The sequence below is a fragment of the Peromyscus californicus genome, unplaced genomic scaffold (genome assembly GCF_007827085.1).
Source record: "Peromyscus californicus insignis strain IS unplaced genomic scaffold, ASM782708v3 Scaffold_5__1_contigs__length_169319896, whole genome shotgun sequence".
Classification (NCBI taxonomy): domain Eukaryota; kingdom Metazoa; phylum Chordata; class Mammalia; order Rodentia; family Cricetidae; genus Peromyscus; species Peromyscus californicus.
Genome location: NW_026294573.1, coordinates 104,519,075 through 104,542,683, shown reverse-complemented (window position 1 = coordinate 104,542,683; position 23,609 = coordinate 104,519,075). Strand labels below are relative to the sequence as shown.

Below are 23,609 nucleotides of genomic sequence, written 5' to 3'. Positions count from 1 at the left end.
TTTTAAAACTACATTTTTATTTATTTGATGTGTGTATGTGCATGCAAAAGTGTGCGTGTGGAGATTAGGGGACAGTTTTGGGAAGTTGGTTTTCTCTTTTACCATATGGGTCCTGGGAATCAAACTCAAATGGTTAGACATGGAAACAATTTCCTATTCACTTAGCTGTCTCATGGGTCCTGTTTGGGTTTTATGAAAGAGTTTCATATAGCTGAGGCTAACTTTGAACTCCTGTTCTTCCTGCCTCTACTTTTTAAGTGCTAGGATTACAAACAAGCACTACCAACCCCAGCTGAAATGTGTTCCTTAGCTCCTTCCCTCCCCCTCTCTCTTGAAATTTTTAAAGACAGGGTTTCACTATGTAGCTCCGGAACTCATTATGTAGACCAAGTTGGCTTTAAACTCGTCCACTAGTCTCTGTCTCTCAAGTGCTGGGATTAAAGGCACGCTCCACTTGACCTGCTCTACTTTCTCTACATTTATGAAAAAGAATATTTGGGAAGAGGATCTGACTTTATGTGAGACTACAAAAGACATACTTTGGGTTAAAAAAAAAAGAAGAAATAGACTTTAATAATAATAAGTACTGACTGAAATGGAGATTTGATGGCCTTGTGGAAAGTACTAAGTGACTTATCTTGGAAGTACTCAGTGAGGTAGATGTCAATTAAGGGAAGCTTTTATTTGTAATGTAGACCATAGAGAAAGGCAAATCAAATCCTTGTGTATACTTTCTAGGCACTTTGCTACACCACCACCTCCCTCACTCCACCCTCACCCCCAGCACTTGTCTTTAATCTTTATGGCGTGATTTTGCTGCTTTCTCACTCTGTAGCCCAGGCTGCCCCTGAACTTGCAGCAGCTCTCCTGCCCCAGGCTCCCCAGTGCTAGGACTCCAGACTTGAGCCATGAGTCCAGCTCTAGCAGTTTCCTAGGCTTCCCCAGGAGCTGCATGTGCAGTTCTGGCTGTAGGACTCTTTAGAAGCAGTTCTGTGTGACTATGGACAGGAGCCCCTCTTGATATCTGCTTCTTCTCAGAAGTCATGTCTCACTCTTGGTTGAAAAGCTATCTTCTGTATTTTCCCAAAACTCTTGTTTTGGTGAGAATGAACTGGAGGGATTTTCCTTTTTAAAAGTTTATTTCTTACCTTTTTTGTTTGGCTAAGGATAGAATTCAGGGCCTCATACATGCAAGGTAAGTGCTTACCTTCCAGCGTGATGATTGCTTTTAAATAAGGAACATCTGTAACTTAAACTTTTTTAACATTAAATAAAAAAGGATGTATTTATTTTATGTATATGAGTGATCTACTGACCTTATGCCAGAAGAGGGCATCAGATCCCACTGTAGATGGTTGTTAGCCACATGTGGTTGCTGGGAATTAAACTCAGGACCTCTGGAAGAGCAGCTAGTGTTCTTAACTACTGGGCCATCTCTCCAGCCCTAAACTTAAATTTCAGAAAGTCGTCTAACGTAAAACTGATCCCATGCCTTTTGGCTTTCTCTACCTCCTTGTCAGGAGGTGGACATGGAGATTTTTTTCCACTGGGTATGAGATTAGGTTAAATACCTTTGAGAGGGTCTTTGATCAAATGTTCAGACTCTTTTCCCAATAATGAGACTTAACTTCCTAATTTTACCTCTTTTGTTTTTTTGCAGTCAAAAGAGCCAAATTCCAGGGTTCACCAGGTAAGTCTAGCCCTCCATTATGGTTACCTTTCATGCTTGCTGTGATTTAAAGCAGTCTTTAAAAAACTCTCTCTCTCTCTCTCTCTCTCTCTCTCTCTCTCTCTCTCTGTGTGTGTGTGTGTGTGTGTGGTGCATGCAGGACCTCATATCCCCTGGAACTAGAGTTACAGACAGCTGTAAGCTGCCGTATTGGCATTGGAATTGAACCCTGGTCCTCTGTAAGAGCAGCAAGTGCTCTTAACCACTGAACCATGTGTCTCCCTTAGAGCAATCTTAAAAATCAAAAACAAAAATCATAGGCCAGAAGGATGGCTCAGGGATAAAGCACTTGCTGTGCTGATGACCTGAGTTCTTGGGAGATTCCATTCTCTGGTTCTACCATTTGGTTTTCAGAGAATGAACTCAGGTTGTTCAGGCTTCAGTCACCTCTGCCTGCTGAACCATCTCACTGGCCCCTCAAAAGCAATCTTAAAAAAAGACTCATTAATTATAAGCTGGGCATGGTGATACATTTCTATAATCTTAGTACTTGAGAGGCTGGTGCAGGAGGATTGCATGTCCAGGTCAGCCTGGGCTACATAAAGAGACCCTGTCTCAGAAAAGAACAACAACAACAATGATTTCATTTAGTTTACTACTTAAATTCATTGGCTTAATTCACTCAGTTAATTCGTGAAATTATTAATCCACTGCTATAAAACATTTAACTTTGTTTACCTGTATTTTTATCTGTATTTGTCAATAAAAAGTTTCTCTCTCTCCCTCTCTTACCCTCTCCCCTTCTCCCCTTTTCCCTCTTCCTCTCTCTCTCTCTCTCTCCTTCCCTCCCTCTCTCCCTCCCCCCCCCCCCTCTTTTTGTTTTTTTTGAGACAGGGTTTCTCTGTGTAGTTTTGGTGCCTGTTCTGGATCTCTCTCTGTAGACCAGGCTGGCCTTGAACTCACAGAGATCCGCCTGGCTCTGCCTCCCAAGTGCTGGGATTAAAGGTGTGCACCACCACTACCTGGTCTATCATTTTCTCTCTTACCAACCCAATTATACCTCTCTAAAGCAATTATTTAGAAGCTTTTTTGTATACCTTTTTAGATCTTCTTTTTTCTAATTTTTTTATATTTATTTTTTATTTTTATGTGTATTGGTGTTTTGCCATGGGTGTCAGGTCCCCTGAAATGAGTTACAGACAGCTGTGAGCTGCTGTGTGTGAGTGCTGGGAATTGAACCCAGGTCCTCAGTGCTCTTAATCACTGAGCCATCCCTCCAGCCCCTCCATATCTTTTTTATATGTATTCTTATAAACATAAATAGATCACACACACCTCTGTGTGAAGCATGCTTAATTACCTCAGTGATACATCATAAAAATCCTTTTTTTGGCCGGGCGGTGGTGGCGCACGCCTTTAATCCCAGCACTCGGGAGGCAGAGCCAGGCGGATCTCTGTGAGTTCGAGGCCAGCCTGGGCTACCAAGTGAGTTCCAGGAAAGGCGCAAAGCTACACAGAGAAACCCTGTCTCGAAAAACCAAAAAAAAAAAAAAAAAAAAAAAAAAAATCCTTTTGCATTTGTATATATCAGGCATTTTCTTTTAAAGTGCTGTGTAGATTCTCTTGTAGATTTGTACTCAAGGTCCCCATGGATAAATATTTGTTACTTTTCAGTGTCTTGCTGTTATAAACAATGAATGTTATTGTGTATTTATGATTGCCCAGTTTTGTAAATACATCTTTATGCTAGAGTCTAAAAATACAGTCACTGGGTCATAGCTATGTACTTTTAAAATGTTTATTATTGCTGAAAATGGTTCTTTTTTTTTAAAAAAAAAAGGTTTATGTATATGAGTCCTCCATCAACTTTATGCCAGAAGAGAGCATCAGATCCCACTGTAGATGGTTGTGAACCACCATGTGGTTGCTGGGAATTGAACTCAGGACTTCTGGAAGAATAGCCAGTGCTCTTAAGCATTGAGCCTTCTCTCCAGCCCCTAAATATGGTTCTTAATTAAAAAAGTTGTAAAGGAAAAATGATGTTTTGGTGTTGGCAATTGTTTTCCTGTATTTTATTTGTGTTAAACACACCCTCTACTACAGAGCTATACCCCCAGCCCTGGAAGCTTAAAATTTTTCTTCCTTCCTTTCCTTCCTTGCTTCCTTGCTTCCTTGCTTCCTTCCTTCCTTTCCTTCCTTTCCTTTCCTTTCCTTCCTTCCTTCCTTCCTTCCTTCCTTCCTTCCTTCCTTCCTTCCTTTCCTTTCTTTCTTTCTTTCTTTCTTTCTTTCTTTCTTTCTTTCTTTCTATTTTTTAGACAGGGTTTCTTTGTGTAGCTTTGGAGCTTTTCCTGGAACTCACTTGGTAGTCCAGGCTGGCCTCGGACTCACAGAGATCCGCCTGCCTCTACCTCCCGAGTGCTGGGATTAAAGGTGTGCACCACCATGGCCCGGCAAAAACTTTAATTTGTATTAGTTTAATTTTACTTTTCTATGTGTATGCCCGTGCATGCTCATGCTGCAGCATGTGTGTGGAGGTTAGAGGGTAACTTTCGGAAGTCATTTCTGACCTTCCTCTATGTGGGTTCTAGGAATCAGATTCAGAATTGAGGTTGCTAGTCTTGGTAGCAGGCATGCTTGACTACCAAGACTTCTTGCTGACCTTTAAATTTACTTTTAATTTTAAAAATTCTTTTGAGATAGATCTCATGTAACCCAGGGTGGCCTTGACATTGCTATGTAGCTAAGAATGACTTTGAACTTCTGATCACCTTGTCTCCCCCTCCCCAATGCTGGGATTATAGGTGTGTACCACCATTCCAAGTATGTGGTGCTGGGAAATCAAACCCAGAGGCTTATGCATCTTAGGCAAGTACTTTGTCAATCCTCCTTTATTTATTTATTTTTTTAAAACAGAGTGCCACTCTGTATCCTAAGCTGATCTGAAAGTTACTATGTGGCCTAGGATGGATTTTATTTTTCAATAATTCTTTTTTTTTTTTTTTTTTTTTTTTTTGGTTTTTCAAGACAGGGTTTCTCTGTGTAGCTTTGCGCCTTTCCTGGAACTCACTTGGTAGCCCAGGCTGGCCTCGAACTCACAGAGATCCGCCTGCCTCTACCTCCCGAGTGCTGGGATTAAAGGCGTGCGCCACCACCCCGCCCCGGCCTATTTTTCAATAATTCTGTCTCAGCCTCCTAAGTACTGCAAGTGCAAACATGAGCCACCATCCTTGGCTGGAATATTTTACTGGTATCAAAAATTATATGAGCTTTAAAAAATTAATTGGCCAGGTGTGGTAGCACACACCTTTAATCCCAGTACTCCTAGGCAGAGGCAGGAGAATCTGAGTTCAAGGCCAGCATGGTCTACATATTTAGTTCCAGGATAGCTAGGACTCCATAGAGAGATCCTGTTTCTAAAATAAAGTAAAAGATTATTAGTAGCATTCATATATGTCAATGTGTGTGCAGCTGTGATCTTGGCTCTCTTGCTTAATTGCTTTCCACTGCAGTTTTTGAGTGGAAAAAGCTGGAGCTCCCCAGTTAGTTAGATTGGATGGTCAGCAAGCCCTTGGGTCCTCCTGTCTCTAGCTTCCAACTGCTAGGATTATAGGTGTGTACCACCCAACCTGGAAAAAGATGTAAATTGTGTTTTCTAGTACTGAGGATTAAACCTTGGGATCTCACATGCTATGAAGATGCTCTACCACTTAACCCCTTCTCCAGCTCAAGTTTAAGATCTTATGATAGTAAATGTAGTTCAGGTTTAGAAGCATAGCTGGGTGCTCAAGATCCTGGCTAGCATGTGTGAGACCCTCGTTTTGATCTCAAACAAGAAAATAAATAAAAAACAAACCCTAAATCACAGCTCTGTGGTCTGCTGCATCCATTCCTACTTCTGGACATGGGTGAGGGTCCCATTATAAGTGATGGGTTTTATCATCACGTATCTTTAGTACAATTATAAACTTACCATCTTGCTATAATGCCACATTATTTTGTATGTATGTGCATGTGTGTAAGTGCATGCCCTTGTGCTTGCATGTGTCCAGGCCAGAGGTCGACACTGGGTATCTCTCTCAGTCCTCTGCCATATTTTTTGAGACAGGGTCTCTAACTGTATCTGTATCTAGCTGTTTTGGCTAGACTATCTGGCTAGCAAGCCCTCAAGATCCACCTGTCTCTATCACTCTAGAGCTAGGTTATAGACATGTTACCTGCTGCTCCTTTCCCAAGGGTGCTAGGGATCTGAGCTCAGGGCCTCATGCTTGTGCAATAAGCATTTGACCCACTGAGCCATCTCCCCGGTTATTTTTGTTTCTGCTTTTGAGACAGTCTTGCTTTGTAGCCTAGGCTGGCCTGAAATGTGAGCTCTTCCTGTCTAGTCTCCTTGTCTGGCTAAAAACCACATACCTTTTAAAGGGTACTTGGACAGTTTATCTTCTGATAGACAGTGTGCACCAGTACCCATTTTCTCACATTATCTAACATAAGCAGCATTTGGCAATTTGACGAGTTAATATGGTAGCTTTATTATTTTTTTTTTTGCTTTAAAGAAATGATCGTCTTATAAAAAAGCAAACTCTCATGCCACTTGTGGTTGTGCACACTACACACCAGCTGAGGCAGGAGAATCTTTTTTTTTTTTTTTTTTCCTTTTCGAGACAGGGTTTCTCTGTAGTTTTGGTGCCTGTCCTGGATCTCACTCTGTAGACCAGGCTGGCTTCCAAATCTCAGAGATCTGCCTGACTCTGCCTCCCGAGTGCTGGGATCAAAGGTGTGCGCTACTGCCGTCTGGCGAGGCCGGAAAATCTTGAGTTCAAAGTCAGCATAGTGACTTTTAAGACAGCCTGAACTGCATAGTTGGCTTAGTACCCATGTGCAGGGTTCAGACTGCTGAGGTTTGAGTTTTAGGTTAGTCCCTTTGTTTTGTACTCAGTTTATCCTCTCAGAGACTCTCCTTCCCTCAACTTTAGGACAATGTTTCTTGTCATGTAAACTATAGATCAAGCTTGAAATCCAGTTCTTTCATGACGTTTTCCCCTTCAATATGTGTCCCTCATCAAGGGCTCTGGAGCTCTTACCTGTTTCTGTATTTTGTGATTACATACATTTTTGTTGTTGGATTCCCCCCCCCCCACACACACACACAGATTATCATATAGTCAGGCTGGCCTTGAACTTGCTATGTAGCTGAGGCTGTCTTAAACTCCTGATTCACCTCTGCATCCTCTTGGTCCTGGGATTATGGATGTTCACCACTTTATCTGCCCACCAAATATATGTCTTAAAATTTGAAGTAGGTTATATACTTGAAATTAAGTGTATAGTTTTATTAGTTTTTGTAGTTCTGCTGTGCCTTGAATTGTACAACACACAGCTTCAGTTTTAATTGCACATTTGATACTTTAATTTGATAATACTCAATTCTGTCTCTCTTTTAAAAATTTTATGTGTATGGATATTTTGCCTGTGTCTGTGCACCACATGTGTACAGTAAGAAGAGGATGTCAGATCCCTTGGAACCCTTCCTTTCGAAGAGTATGCTAATGCTCTTGAATATTGAGCTATCTCTCCAGCCTCTGATATTACTTAATTTAAGGGCTTTGTGAAATTGGGTAGTACTCTGAATACTATTAACATCTCTGTTTTGCATTTTTTCAAAGATAAATTTAACACATACGTGACCCTGAAAGTCCAGAATGTGAAGAGCACAACTGTAGCAGTTCGTGGTGATCAGCCTTCCTGGGAACAAGATTTCATGTTGTAAGTACTATGCCTAAGTGTTTGTCTGTACATTCCGTAAGTCAGTGATATCAGATGAAACAGTTAATGAGTCTGTGTGTGCCAGTAGTGCTATGTATTTTTTTTTTTAATTTGTAGTGTTGCAGGAGCAAGTGAGGCTTGTGGTAGTAGGGGTAGGTGAGCTACATTGCAGTTTGTTTTCTCTCATTGATTTGTAATTTATTCTTGGAGATGAATGATGAATATGAGTAACTTAGTGAGTTGTGAATACTGCCTGCTCAGATTTTTTTACTGGTCACAATTCAGATGCTGTACAGTACACTAGTGTAATGTCAAATGTCACTTGGGTTTTAATGCTCAGAGGTGCTCTAAGGCAATGAAGTCTGTGTGTTCGAACTGTGTGTACACCTCGATCATTTCTTTTTATTTCCCTTTTTCTTTTGGTTTTTCGAGACAGGGTTTCTCTATATAACAGCTCTGGCTGTCCGGGAACTCATTCTGTAGACCAGGCTGTCCTTGAACTCACAGAGATCTGCCTGCCTCTGCCTCCTGAGTGCTGGAATTAAAGGTGTGTGCCACCACCGCCCAGCTTCTAAATCATTTCTTTAGAGCACGGCTTCTCAGATCTCTTCCTCTTTTGACGTATTTTACCTTGAAAAATTTTTAATTTGACTGTAGGTATATAGGTATATAAAATAGGCATATAGATTAAACATTTGCAATAATGAATACATTTAACTTTTTAGGGCTGGGAATATGGCTCAGTTGGTAAAGTACTTGCTTGGCATGTTGGAGACCATGGGTTCCATTCCCTACGATTCCATCTCCCCGCAAGAAGTGTTTTCTTTTGGACTAGGGATGTAGCTCAGTGGTAATCCCTAGGTACAGTTCTCAGAACTGAAAAAAAAAATTAAAATATTTTAAAATAAAATAAAAGTTTACTTTTTTTTCTCCCCCCCCCCCCCCCCCCCCCCCCCCCCCAGCTGAGGATCGAACCTAGGGCCTTGCACTTGCTAGGCAGGCACTCTACCACTGAGCTAAATCCCCAACCCTAAAAGTTTACTTTTAAAAAATTCTTTGTAGTTAAAGATGAAGGCAGGCTGTATACAAATGAGACGGATGTGCCTGTTTACTTTTTATGAAACTCTTCATAAGAAAATCCTCAAGATAAAACATCTTTGCTTGATACAGTGCAAAGCTAAACCTTTCATGTTTCTATGCCAAGGGATGACATAATTAAACGTTACGATTCTGTAAGAGAGAAAATCTTTGTATGTATAATATAATAAAGGAGTACAATTCATAGCAAACAGTAGTCCTGAGTGTGAGGCCAGATGTTTGAGGCCACATCCTTTGGCATTGTGTGGTACAGTGGCGTGCACGGTACAAAGCTGCTGTGAAATCAAGTGGTGCATCACAGGCCAGCACTGCTGGAACCATGTTGGATTCATTGCATTGCACTTTGGATTTCGAGTTAGTCTTTAGGACCTTTTTACTGTATCTGCATTTTCTGTGACCTCTCAGTTCACTTATGTGGCCACCATGTGGTGTGGCAGCCCAGGGTCTAAGCAGGCACAGGCCTTTAGAAGATGAAGATTCTCTCCTATAATTCTTCTGTTTTAATGAGCAAGGTGATAAGCCTCATGTATTCCCTCTGAGGGTGGTACCGACAAGGATATGATTACCTGTTTCCCTTTTTACATAAGTAATGCGCATAGTCAACTATTATAGCTTATATAAGCCTCTTCCCTTAGTGGTTGTACCATACATAGTATGGTATGTCAGTCTAGCCTTCCTGTTCTCTCTTGACTTGAGTCCTGTAACAATCCCTCCATTGGTACTCTTCCCACTGTGTGAAAAATTCAGATTTTCTTCAGTCTCCCTCAGTATAGCTAGCTTTATTTGTGTGTGTTTATTTTTCAATCGCCTAGAGCATTTTCTTTCAACCTTTGTGTGATTTGTGTGAATTTTCGTCTGTTTCCTGTATTGAGACCTTGTGTGAATTTTGCTTTTTTTTCCACTTTTACACACAGGCTTTGTTAGCTATTTTCTTTCTTTCTCTCATCCCTTATCCCTTCTACTCTGTCCTTTTGTTGCTAGCAGCTCCATTGTTCATCTGCCTTCCTTTTTTTTTTGCCTCTTCCTCTAGCTGGTTTAGATTTTGATATTTCTCACAATATTATTTTATTATATTATTATTTTATTTATTTAATTTGTGTTTTTGCAACAAGGGCTGATGTAGCCCAGGTTAGCCTTGCATTTACTACATTGCTAAACATGGCCTTGAACTTCTAGTCTTTGTGAGGCCCCATGATGGGCTTTGTGTGCAGTGTGTGTGTGTGTGTGTGTGTGTGTGTGTGTGTGTGTGTGTATTTGGAGACATTGTACCTTAGGGTTACCTGGAACTCAATACAAGGAGAATGGCTTCTAAGTTGCAGAAATCCTCCTGCCTCAGTCACCAAGTGCTAGAATAACAAGCATGCCTCACCATATCCAGCTCATGTTATTTGTATTTAATATTTCTATGTCTTATTTGCAGCACTAGATTGCTCACTTCATGTAATTATTCGTTTTTATTATTATTTGAGGATCAAACCCAGGGCCTTGTGTATGCTAGGTAAGCACACCATCACTGAGCTATATGCTCCAGCCCTCAGAATGATTATTGTTTAAAGAGGGCATCTTCACTTACTGGTGTGAGTGTTCCTGGCTCAGAATCTTGTATACACATGCGCCCGTATATCCTTGGTTTGAGTTAAGTAACAAGGAAAAGGAATTTTCTCCGTACTCTGGGAATAAACATAGAGTTCTGACTTCTTGGTTGTATGTTCTGAGCATATATACATGAGAGGAGAGTTTCCTCATAGAAGAGAAATCTGTGAAGAACATTTTCTTGTTTATATGACCGTGTCTAGCTGTTAAAGACTTTTGGGCTGCTTCTTTTATCTGGTAGCTTGAAGTGCATTTTAGGAGTTGCATTGGGACTATCATTTATGCATCATCAAGAAATGTTACCTTTTTAGATTCAAATGAAAGACACGTTATGTAGATTTACAGATGCTGCATGTATTTTCATTAGGCCGAACAAAAGCTCAGTTTCCCCACTGGGAACAGCCTGAGTTAGTGGCTGGGTAATTACCTAGTCTGTGGCTTTGGACACTTCTCCAGATACTTTGGAAGATTTTTGGAGATGAGAACTGAGTTTGATGTTAAGTGTTTTCCCCCAAAGTACCAATTAATTATATATAAGTGCTTGGAAAATATTAATTGATAAAGTGAATGAGCTCACCATTATACTCTGTGCTTTAGTGTATTTGTAAAAGAAATACATTTTCTTTGCAACCTAGTTGTCATGATTTCTGTGGCTATAAGTCCACACTCCAAACTTTTTATAGGACAACAGAGAGGCCAAGCTTTCTCTAAAGCACACACTTTATACTTCCTGTGATGAGTAGCTCATGGTTTTCTGGATAGTCTTTCTGTTTTTTATATTGGTAATAACTGTTTCTCATCTTTCTTGCCTTTCTCTTCAAATCACTTTGTGTTTCAACAAAAGCTTTCTCGAGAATGTTCTGAACACTAACATTGTGTTTTTTGTTCTACCCTAACATCATGGTTGTGCTTGTGATAGCCCTTCCCTTACAAGCCAGTGTTCTACCATATGTGACGCTGCTTTTATTTATGCTTTTTCACTGCTGGAGATGGAACACAGGGCCTCATACATTAGACAAGCACTCTGTCGCCCAGCACCCCCACTCAGATTCACGTTTTCAGGACCCGTTTCTGCTTCCTGGATACTGTTTCATAAATCTCATGAAGAACTCTTTTCTTCCTGAAAGTTCCCTGTATCCATTCCATAGACTTAAGTTAGGGCTGTGGTAGTGTTAACAGTAAAACATTTAAAGTTGCTGCACAGGGGTAGAAATACAGGCAGACCTGAAAGTAATGCCGGAATGTCGCGGTTTGTCACGGCATGGGTGTGTGTGTTCATGCGGATCCGTGGAAAGAAGACTCAGAGGCATCTTGAGAATGAATCTAGAGAATGAATCTAGCCGGGCAGTGGTGGTGCATGCCTTTATTCCTAGCAATCGGGAGGCAGAGCCAGGGGGATCTCTGTGAGTTTGAGGCCAGCCTGGTCTACAGAGCGAGATCCAGGACAGGCACCAAAACAACACAGAGAAACCCTGTCTTGGAACAAAAAAAACCAAAAAAAAAAAAAAAAAAAAATGAATCTTGTAGATGTAACCGACTGTCTTATTAAATAAGAAACACAGAACCAATACAAAGACGAAAGCCAAGAGGTCAGAGCTAAGAGCCTTACCCACCTGCTGCAGCTGTCCTCTTCAGCCAAGAGACCTCTCCGAAAGAGACCTACTTTCTGTCTGTTTGTCTTTATATAGACTTTCTGTTCTGCCTTCTCATTGGTTATAAACCCAACCATGTGACCACCTCGTCACTGCCTGTCTGTACAGACCTCCAGACATACATTGGAGCGTGTGTCTCCAATGCTGGTTGTATCCTTGAACACACAGAGATCTACCTAGCTCTGCCTACCAAGTGCTGGGATTAAAGGCGTGCGCCACGAACGCCCAGCTCTGCTATGGCTTGCTATTAGCTCTGACCCCCAGGCAACTTTATTTATTAATATACAAATAAAATCACATTTCAGTACAAATAAAATATCACCATAGAATCTAGCCTTTCATGGCTGCAGGGGGGTCCAGCCTCGAAGGACTGAAGCACCTTCCCTTTGCCCAGGACATTTTAATTTTCTCTCTATTTACAGTTTAGCCAGTTATTTTCTGTATCTTCAAAGCAACTTGAAAGGAGCTCCCAAAGATAAAATGCCAAGTGCAAATTCCTTGATTTCTCAGGTACCACGGTTTTCTGGGTTTCCTGAACCAAGTTTTGCATGGGCCTTTGATCCTTGGGAGACTCTCAGACAAGATTCACATAGGGCAATAAGAAAACAAAAGGTATAAGAGAAACAAAAGTTGTCGGTTAAACAAGGGATGGATTAGGGCTAGGTGCTACTCTCTGGAGCCAGGCCAAGAGTGGCTCAGCAGGAATGCAGCACACTGGAATCACTTGACCTCATGTTTATGTGCTGCTGCATTGGCCTGACCATGATTGTCTCTCCAGAGGGCAGAGGATGTGCAGAGCTCCTTCTTTTCCTCTCTCCTTGAGTACCTTCGCCCTACGCCATTCTCTCCCTTCCTTCCTTGTTTATTTTTTTATTTTTCATTTTTTTTTTTGGTTGTTTCTGAGACAGGGTTTCTCTGTGTATAGCCTTGACTGTCCTGGAACTCACTCTATAGACCAATCTGTCCTCAAACTCACAGAGATCCTCCTGCTTCTGCCTTCTGAGTGCTGGAATTAAAGGTGTGTGCCACCACCACCCGGCCCCTTCCTTCTCTCTTATCTCCTTCTCTTCTTTCCTTTTCTTATTTTGCTGAGGTATATCAGTGTATAAAACTAGACCTATTACATATATACAGCATGGGGAGATTGAACATATATATGCACTTAAGTTCACAATAACTTTGTGTAATAGTAGGTACTATGTTGTATAGCAGGTTTCTAGAACTTAACTTGAGTCATGCATTTTTGGAAACCCTGTCTTAAATAATAGCAATATAATATAAAAACAAATTCATTTTCTCCTTTCCTCTCTTCCCCTTCTTTATCTGCCCCCCAGTCCCTTCTAGAGTCTATGTAGCACTGGCTGGCTTTGAACTTGTAGTTCTCTGGTCTCAGCCTCCTGAGTTCTGGAATTATGGGCATATACCACTGTGTCCAGCCATAATAGTATTATTCTATGGGTACCTGTTAGAGGTTTCTAGAAACCTAAAGTGTGCTTGCAACATTCAGGGATACTTACATTTTCCCTAAAATAGGATAGTAGTAAAAAGTGTTCAAGGATAGCAAAACAGGGAATAATAGTATTTTCTTTCATGTTATCTGGCTCTCCTCAAATGTTTTTCTTTTTCCCATTAGTGAGATCAGTCGTCTGGACCTGGGCCTAAGTGTGGAGGTATGGAACAAAGGACTGATATGGGACACAATGGTGGGGACCGTGTGGATTGCACTGAGGTCTATTCGTCAGTCGGATGAGGTGAGTTAGTGCATTACCTGTGTGCAGTAGGGCTGCAGCCTTTGCCTTCCTTCACCTTAGCTTCACTTCAGCTGGTATTTATCCACGCATACCTGTTCCTTTTCTAATTAGAGCGCATACGCTCTCCCCATTTCTAACCTCACCAGAGGGCTAGGGAACCGTCTTTAAGCTGCTCTTCCCTATGTCCTGTGACTCGTCTTGGAGATGCCTGAGCACCTCTTAATCCTATCAGATAGATAGTCTTGTCTGAGTAACGTGTATGTGGTCTCAAATCCTCATCGTAGACACTGTCCTGGGAAGAATGCCATTAAACCTCCTTAGCCAACTGGCTGGATACTATTTTTGGTTTTTTTCTCTTTAAGCTACTCCCCAGAAGGTTTCCAACTTCTGTGTATAATACTATTGGAATTTAAGGAATTACCAGATGTGTTGGTAGGTATTTATATTGTTTTTATTTATTTTCAGGTTAAACTCTTAGTCCACTTTCCCAGATATGACTTAGATATCACTGTAAATACAAACTGTATAGAGTTTGTACTTACACAGAAGCTACTCTATTCCTGTTAGCTTGACTATGCACTACAGACTTTTGCTGGAAGTAGGGAAGTTGAAGGCATTGACTTCATTGTCTATATTTCTTTTTGAGTTCTGACTAAGTCTCTACTCCTCTAGGCAGAGGAGTAGCTCATTTTCATAGCAGCTCTATTCAAGTCTACCAGTGACAATTACCCAGTGACACAGTCATTAAGAATCACAAGACTGAGCCGGGTGGTGGTGGTGCACACCTTTAATCCCAGCACTCAGGAGGCAGAGCCAGGCGGATCTCTGTGAGTTCGAGGCCAGTCTGGTCTACAGAGTGAGATCCAGGACAGGCACCAAAACTACACAGAGAAACCCTGTCTTGAAAAAGCCTTTAAAAAAAAAATAAGCCGGGCGGTGGTGGCGTACGCCTTTAATCCCAGCACTCGGGAGGCAGAGCCAGGCGGATCTCTGTGAGTTCGAGGCCAGCCTGGGCTACCAAGTGAGTCCCAGGAAAGGTGCAAAGCTACACAGAGAAACCCTGTCTCGAAAAACCAAAAAAAAAAAAAAAAAAAAAAAAAAAAAAAAAAATCACAAGACTGAGTATCCGTTCATATGGATGGTTACTTTTAAAGTTTGATACTCTGGAAAGTCCATCCTCACCAGGACTTCATAGCTGAACACAGTGAAAGCTGACCCCCGGAGTCTCCATCTCAGCAAAGAGGAGAACAGAACCACAAAACAGGTGTTAATAATGTTTTTCCCCCATTATCGGGATGTCAGTGGTCCTCTGAAGCTCTTGAAGAAGGGAGTTCAGAGGAAAACACCTGGCTCTTGAACCACAAAGGGAGCCAAGAAAGTTTAATCTTCAGACCTTTGTTTCCTAGGAAGGACCTGGGGAGTGGTCTACACTGGAGGCAGAGACATTAATGAAAGATGATGAGATCTGTGGAACTAAAAACCCAACTCCTCATAAAATTTTGCTTGATACAAGATTTGAATTGCCTTTTGGTGAGTCTGTTTTGATGAGATTTTAAAAATGATTTAATCCTTTTTACAATATTGTTTGAGATTGTCTGATAGTTGTTTTGTCAATGTCTATTATTGTCTTCTTCGCTATTTTCTCTGGAGGCATATGTATTCATTCACTCTTTGCCCTATGACATTTAGCCCAAGATGAAGTATGTTGGTCTTCATTAAAGATTGCACATTATATGGGCTTTGTGGCTCATGCCTAAAAACCCAGCACTCTGTAAGTGGAGTCAGGAGGCTCCTCAGAAGTACAAGGCCAGGGCGGCTAGAGAGATGGTTAAGCAGTTAAGAGCACTGACTGCTTGCTCTTCCAGAGGTCCTGAGTTCAATTCCCAGCAACTACAGGGTAGCTCACAACCATCTGTAGTAAGATCTGATGCCTTCTTCCTGACATAAACGTGTACAATGCAGATAGAGCACCATTATAAAATAAATAAATAAATAAAACATAAAATAAATATAAGGCCAACCTAGTCTACACAGCAAGCCCTGGATAGGGCCACAAGTGAGATCCTACCAACAAATGAGAAAACACTGACATAGTGAAATGGTGGAACACAAGCCTTAATCCCAGCAGAGGCAGGCAGATCTTCGACAGTTGGAGGCCAGCCTGATCTATGATCTAGAGAGTGAGTCTCAGGACAGCCAGATCTACACAGTGAAACTCTGTCTTGAAAAACAAACAAATAAACACAGAAGAAAACACTAAACACTAAAAAAGTCTACTCTTCAAGGTGTTATAGTTTTCTGTTCCTGTTTACTAAATGACATGAGATTTCTAATTTTTAGATTTATTCTTTTAAAAACAACATTGTCTTGAAGTGGATATACACTCTACAAGTTGTTAATTTAAGACTGAAGAGCACTGCAGATAGAATATACTTAACTAATTTTTAGTTCTTGGTTTTGTGAGCCCACTCTAAGTTCCAGGCTAACCTTGAATTCAGAGCGACCTTCCTGCCTCAGCCTCCCAGTGGTGTGTATCTCCATGGTGAAATTTAGTGTCTGTCATGCTGACTGGAACATTCACTTTAAGTGTAATTTATTCAGTAATCCTTTATTAGTTGGCATAGAGGGTTTTTTTTTCTTGTCTTTTTTTTTTTTTGCTGTCATATATTACTGTAACTAACAATGTTGTGTATTTGTGATCCTTATGAGTCTAGGATAAATGCCTTAAAGTAGAATTGCAGGTTCAAAGGCTTAGACATTATTATTTTTCATAGCTATTACAGAGTTATTTGGTAGAAAGGTTGTATAGTTTATACTCTCATTGTCTGAGGATTCTTACCTCTGTACATCTTTGCCAATATTTTGTATTTCCCAATTTTTGACCTTTGTAATTGGTTTAAGTCAGGGTGTCCAACTTCACCATTATTACCTACCATTGCCATCTGCAGATGATTTGGGCTGCATTCATAGCTGTCCAGGGACATAGGCTACAGCTTGGTTGTGACTAGAAATGTTACTTGAATTATTTTAATATTCTTTAAATATTTATCATTTGCATAATGGTGTCCACATTACTATTATTGTGGCTCTTCATAATTTCATGTTCATAAAGGTCATTTTAAGGTCTTCATTTTGTGCTTCAGCATGTTGCAATTCTTAATGCCTGCTGTAGTAGGGTTGCTGGGCTCTAGTGGAGACATATTGTCCTGACTGTTATTGGTTGTGTTTTTACACTGATGTCTGGCATCTGGGTTTGGGATGATTATAAATCTGGGTATTGATATTTGGTTTTGTCTTTGTTGGGTGGGTATTTTATTCCTTGGTTTCTGTTGCCCTCTCTGCTTCTTAGGAAACTGAGGTGGTAGGGAGTTCTTCTCGGATGGGTGTAGCTGTAGCACAAATCCTAAGTCATCTTATTAATAAAAACCCAGAGTCAGATATCAGTGTGAAATCTGAAAGATCAGAGAAGCAGATAGAACCAGCCACTAGTTCTTACCTTTATGAAATCCTAAGCTGAAAGGGAGTTGAGCTCCTGTTTCCTCCTGCCTTATATTCCTTTCTCTACCTAGCCATATCACTTCCTGTCTCCACCTCCCTAATGCTGGGATTAAAGGCGTGAGATCCCAAGTGCAGGGATTAAAGGTGTATGCCACCACTCTGGCCTCTATGGCTAACTAGTGGCTTAGCTCCACACTCTGATCTTCAGGCAAGCTTTATTTGTTAGATCACAAACAAAATGTCACCACATTTCTCCTTTTTTGTCTAAAATAAAAAAAGGTTATAACTAATATAAGAAAAACTATATTCAATATGTACAATAACTATATACAATATACACAGGCAATAAATACATCAACAATGTCTAGTCCATTTGCATTTGACAAATTTATAGAAAATACTCTGTTAACTATCCTATCTTGGTGAGTCCAAAGTCTTGTACCTAAATCACTTTCTATTCTAACTTGCATTACCAAAACTATCTTTTAATCTCTCTCAACCCTATACACTTTACACTGCTTTAGTGTATTTCTTTTCTGAATCTGGTAATAAGGAAAACTATAACTATAAAGTCTTCAACTCCATCAGAGACCCAAGAAGGAAATATTACCTGAATAAGCAAAAAGTGCAAGCAAGTGACTTCCAAAAAATGTGAGAAATGCCTGGACAGTTACCCAAGGTTCCTCTGCAATGTTGGGGCATCCATCTTTGGCCTACAGGCCTAGCATATCTGACAGACTTTTCTGTGAAGCAGGATTTTCTGAAGGGCATTCCTACCTTGTCTTGGTAAGGTTTGGCAGTCCTTTCTTTTGTGTCCTGTTTATCCCATTTGGACAGCATACTGTCAGCAGTCGCGGCAAGGGCATTTTCTTGCCCAGTGCCTAACTTTTGCTACAAAGAAAGTAAACTCCATATGGAGTTTCTTTGATGCCCATCATCTTCTCTGAAGTAGATTGGTGCTGCCAACAGAAGACATGTCTCATTGTCATAAAAAGAGAACCTATGTTATTAAAACATCTTAAATGCCATATTCTGTAAATCTCTGAAGTGTTTGAAGCTGACCTGTCTATCTAAAATATATCTCTGTTTGACCTTAATAATATACCTAATATTACTACAAGTTCAGTTATAATAGGTAACTAATTACTAACCTGTGTTTCCTTATTATCCTAAATAGTTTGTAATAATAACTTTCAAGGACTAGAAAATTGCATTACATTGTTAAATGACATGTATAGGTACAATACCTTGAACAAGATTAGTTCAAGTACAGTATTTTCTAAAAAATAGTCTGTCTCAACTTTGTATCAATATACAAAGATTCACATCAATGTAAAATATTTAAAACAAGTAGTTGCTTTTTAAAAGTAGATTCAATTATCTGCCCCTTTATCCTGTCTCTATATCCCCCTTTTTTCTTTTCAGAGTAGATTCAATAATCTACCCTTTATCCTGTCATTTCTACAGCCTCCTTTTTTCTTTTCAAAACAAGAACCCTGAATCTAAACTTCTTTATTCAGCTTTTTTTCTGACCTTTACCAATAACAACTTGTAACCAACCCCCTATAAAACAATGATATATAGCCACTGGAAATTCCAGATAAAATGTGTTTTTGGGACCGGGTGGTGGTACAAGGAGGCAGAGGCAGGTGGATCTCTGAGTTTGAGGCTAGAGGTCTATAGAATGAGTTCCAGGACTACACACAGAGAAACCCTGTCTTGATAAACAAACAAACAAAAAAAGGTGTTTCTAGGTATTGGAATCTGACACTTAGGAATGGTGTGGGCTGGGGGTCCCCAGGAAGGAAGAAAGCAAGGTGTTCCACCAGGAATGAGTGCAGAGGGTGTGAAGAGACCACAGCAGATAGTCTACAGAGCTGGGGATGAGACTGGGGATTGAATATGGAGGAGAGGAGGGAGAGTGAAGGTCTGAAGCTCGCCAACCTGCCTTGCTGGCCTACCTGCTTCTCTGGCAGGCTTGGCCAGTAGGTTCTCAGGGAATGCCTGCTGCTGTTGGGGGCTGGAATAATGGGATAGAAGAGTGGGGGGAAGGAAGGTTGGAGGAAAAGATCTATGTGATCCCCTGGAGAAGAGGGCAGGGAGGGAGGGGATGCTTCAGCCAGTGGTCTGCTGTAGAACTGGGGGTGAGACTAGGGAATTGACTTGGAGGAAAGGAGGGTGAGGTGAAGATTTGCAGTTAGTCTACCTACTTCCTTGGCTAGAGTGGCCTGTGGGTTCCCAGGGAATGTCTGCTGGTGTTGGAGGACTGACATAATGGAATGGGCTGAAGGAGTATACTTACATATTGATAAAATGTATAGTTTTACAAGTGTGTGTGTGTGTGTGTGTGTGTGTGTGTGTGTGTGTGTGTGTGTGTGTGTGAGAAACATTGTTATTTGTGGTATCAATCTGTTGTACCCCAAGTATTGTACATAATTGTATTTGCTATGCCTTTTTACAGTATAGCAGGCTTACTTATAGAACTTTCCCTATTGTATTACATGAGGTGAAATGCATTTTGTAACTCCATAGTAATCTTAGGAGCCCAACATCATGCATGCAGCCTGCTTTTCTTTCTTTTTCTGGTTTTTGAGATAGGATCTTACCATGTACCCCAAGATGACTGAGAATTATCTTCCTACCTCTGCCTCCAAGGACTGGAATTGCAGATGCATGCTACCATGCCTAGCTTTGCAGTTTGCAGGGTTTTTCTTTTTGTTTTTTCTTCCCTGAGTCAGGATTTCTTTGTGTAGCCCTGACTGTCCTAGAACTCACAGAAATCCACCTGCCTCTGCCTCCCAAGTGCTGGGATTGAAGGCGTGTGCCATCACTATGGCCTGGCTTGCAGTTTGTTCTTGACTGATGTGTTATGTGGCACATAACGGTGTAATACTTTAAAAAGTTGACCAGTGAAAATTAAGTCTCCACATCCTTGTAGGCTATGTAAGAGTATACTCCTTCAGTCAGCTGTATTAATACTTCCTTAAGTATATTTCCAGTGCTGCCTTCTCAGTCTATAAGCATATATATGTCCTATCCAACTCTTTTATTTTTAATTTTAATAGTTTTTTTGAGACATGTCTGGCTAATGTAGCTCAGGTTGGTTCAGAACTTAACAGTGTAGCACAAATTGGCCTCAGCTTGTAAGTGTTCTAGGTATTGGTGTTATAGGTGTGTGCTGTAATCTTGGCCTCACACTCTTAAAACACAAATTGTATGTCTTGAAGCTTTGTTTTGTGTTTTGAGACAGAGCCTCTTTTGTAGTCAGGCTGGCTTTGAACTTACTATGTATTTCCAGCAGGCTTCAAACTTGGTGTGATTCTCCTGTCTCAGCCTTCTGGCCCTTCCCTATCCTTTGTTTGCCATTGAGCTAAGAACCAGCTTGGAATTCTTTCCTTTTAAAGGATGAATAATGTTCCATTGTGTATAGCTAAGTAATTTTGTTTATTTTTCATCTGTTTATGGACACTTAAGTTACTTTAACTCTTAGCCAGTGTGAATAAATGATGTTCTCAGCTTTGATGTACAAATATTCCTTTGAGATTCCTTTAGTCCTTTTGACTATATTCCTACATGGCAATTATACATATGTGTATATTTGTGTGTATATATTTTTGTTTGTTTGAGACAAGATTTTCACTATGTTGACCTGGAACTCCATATATAGTCCAGACTGGCCTTGAACTTGTAATCTTATCTCCTTAGCTTCCTGAATATTGGAATTGCACGTACAGACCACTATGCTTGGCTATATTTTTAATTTTTTGAAGGCAAAATATAAGTTTTAAGCATCTTTATATCCCAAGATATAGCTTTTCTTCTAATCCTTTGGAGTGTTTTGGTCTTGCTGAGTGAAAGGTAGCGTGGTTACATAAACCGTAATTTTGGCATTATACCAACATCAGTTTGAATCATGGTTTATCTGTGGAGGAACTCAATCATAGATAGAATATATATCCTCTCAGAGCTTTAGTTTCATCATCTTCAAAAATAGAATCAGGAATAGTAGTTTATTATATTGTCTTTCCAAAATAGATGTTTATGACATCAATTGAGTCACTGTTAAAATTCATCCGTCACTACCACATTTCTAATTATATTCATTTTTCTAAATAAAGTATTATTTGCTGATGACTGACCTATTACCAGCTAATATCATTTGTTCTTTTTTATCTTAGACATCCCAGAGGAGGAAGCCAGATACTGGACCTACAAATTGGAGCAAATCAATGCCTTGGCAGATGATAATGAGGTAGGAACTACTTTTTTTTGCAATAATGAGAGATGGGGGGGATAATCCATTATAATCCGTTATAGGTTTTCCAGGGAGGGTGCCAAGAACACATTATCTGAGGCATTAAAATTGTGGTAAGAGAATCTAAATCTAATCCATGGCTTTACATTTCTTAGACATGTACTTTACCAATGAGCTACACCCCCAGTCTGTAATAATGATGCCATTATTATTACTATTTTTATTTTCTTTTCGAGACAAAGTCTTGCTATGTGGCTTTGACTGGTCTTGAACTTGATATCCTACTGACACAGCTTCCTGAGGGCTTTGTACTGGCATGCACACTGTGCCCAGCTGTAATGGACAAGGGCAGGGAGACGATTTCCTGAAATCCCATTGGAAAGCTCCGTCTCCCATTCTTCCTCTTTCTCTCACTGCTGCTCACATGGTAGTGTTAGTCTGAATCTGGGCTGGTGAGGAAGGAGCTAATAGCAGCCCCTCTTTTGTTACACAGATGAGCAGAAGGTATTTCTTCTGTTTCTGCTCAGATATTTGGATATTATCCTTAATTGTGTGCACTTTTTTTTTTTTTTGATTTTTTCAAGACAGGGATTCTCTGTGTAGCTTTGGTGCCTGTCCTGGAACTCACTCTGTAGACCAGGCTGGCCTTGAACTCACAGAGATCCATCTGCCTCTGCCTCCTGAGTTCTGGGATTAAAGGCATGTGCCATTGCCGCCCGGCAGTTGTGTGCACTTTTTAGGACTGTTGTTTTGCTTGGCCCTGCTGTCATGACTTATCTCCAGCTGTATGTGTAAAGAGAAAGAAGACAGTCACCTCCATCTGGGGCATCAGAAATGTGGAGAGTGCTTTTGTTATTGGCAGTGTAAAGAGATTTACTTTGAGATATGTTGGCTATTAGAAACCCAAATTGCCAGGTATGGCACACATTTAGGCAGAGACAGGCAGATCTCTGTGAGTACCAGGCCAACCTGGTTTACAAAGCAAGCTCCAGGACAGCCAGGACTGTTAAATAGAGAAGCCTTTGTAGGAAGTAGTCTTGAACGCATTGGCACCGGAGATCACTTCCTAAATATAACACCAGTAGCACAGACACTGAGAGCAACAATTAATAAATGGGACCTCTTGAAACTGAGAAGCTTTTGTAGGGCAAAGGACATGGTCAGTAAGACAAAAAGACAGCCTACAGAATGGGAAAATATCTTCACAAAAGCGGTGGTGGCGCACGCCTTTAATCCCAGCACTCGGGAGGCAGAGCCAGGCGGATCTCTGTGAGTTCGAGGCCAGCCTGGGCTACCAAGTGAGTTCCAGGAGAGGCGCAAAGCTACACAGAGAAACCCTGTCTCGAAAAACCAAAAAAAAAAAAAAAAAAATATCTTCACAAACCCCACATCTGACAGGGGGCTGATCTCTAGAATATATAAAGAACTCAAGAAACTAGACATCAAAATACCTAATAGTCCAATTGAAAAATGGGGTACAGAGCTAAACAGATTTCTCAACAGAAGAATCTCAAATGGCTGAAAGATATTTAAGGAATTGCTCAACATCCTTAGTCATCAGGGAAATGCAAATCAAAACAACTCTGTGATACCATCTTACACCTGTCAGAATGGCTAAGATCAAAAACACTGAAGACAGCTTATGTTGGAGAGGATGTGGAGCAAGGGGAACACTCCTCCACTGTTGGTGGGAGTGCAAACTTGTACAGCCACTTTGGAAATCAGTATGGCGGTTTCTCAGAACGTTGGGAATCAACCTTCCTCAAGACCCAGCTGTACCACTCTTGGGCATATACCCAAAGAATGCTCAATCATACCACAAGGACACATGCTTAGCTATGTTCATAGCAGCATTATTTGTAACAGCAAGAACCTGGAAACAACCTAGATGCCCCTCAACTGAAGAATGGATAAAGAAAATGTGGTACATATACATATTACTAGTATATAGTACTAGGAGTACTACTCAGCAGAAAAAAAACGATGACATCATGAGGTTTGTAGGCAAATGGATGGAACTAGAAAATATCATCCTGAGTGAGTTAACGCAGACTCAGAAGGACAAACATGGTATGTACCCATTGATAAGTGGATACTAGATGTAAAACAAAGGATAACCAGACTGCAACCCACAGCTCCAGGGAGGCTAGCTAGTAAGGAGGACCCTAGGAAGGACACATGGATTTCCCAGCCATGGAGAAATGAATGAGATCTACATGAGCAAACTGGGGGTAAGGGGGTTTAATGGAGGACAAGGGATGGGGGATGAGAGCTTAGGGGAGCGGGAGGTTTGAACTGGAATGGGAACAGAGTGGGAGAGCAAGGAAAGA

At 40.7% G+C, this 23,609-nt stretch overlaps 1 protein-coding gene across 8 annotated transcripts in view; it reads left to right on the top strand.

The window, feature by feature from the left end:
- Positions 1 to 23,609, top strand: part of LOC128096280 (protein unc-13 homolog B) — a 207,862-nt gene that overhangs the window by 36,396 nt on the left and 147,857 nt on the right. For 7 of the 8 annotated variants that reach the window (XM_052715657.1, XM_052715656.1, XM_052715653.1 and 4 more), the window contains exons 2-6: positions 1,661 to 1,690; positions 7,333 to 7,432; positions 13,409 to 13,526; positions 14,933 to 15,056; positions 21,203 to 21,276. In XM_052715657.1, the coding sequence (XP_052571617.1) occupies positions 1,661 to 1,690; positions 7,333 to 7,432; positions 13,409 to 13,526; positions 14,933 to 15,056; positions 21,203 to 21,276 (446 nt within the window). Of the gene's footprint in view, positions 1 to 1,660; positions 1,691 to 7,332; positions 7,433 to 13,408; positions 13,527 to 14,932; positions 15,057 to 21,202; positions 21,277 to 23,609 lie in introns of those variants that run through there. The other variant, XM_052715658.1, reaches the window with a different exon arrangement.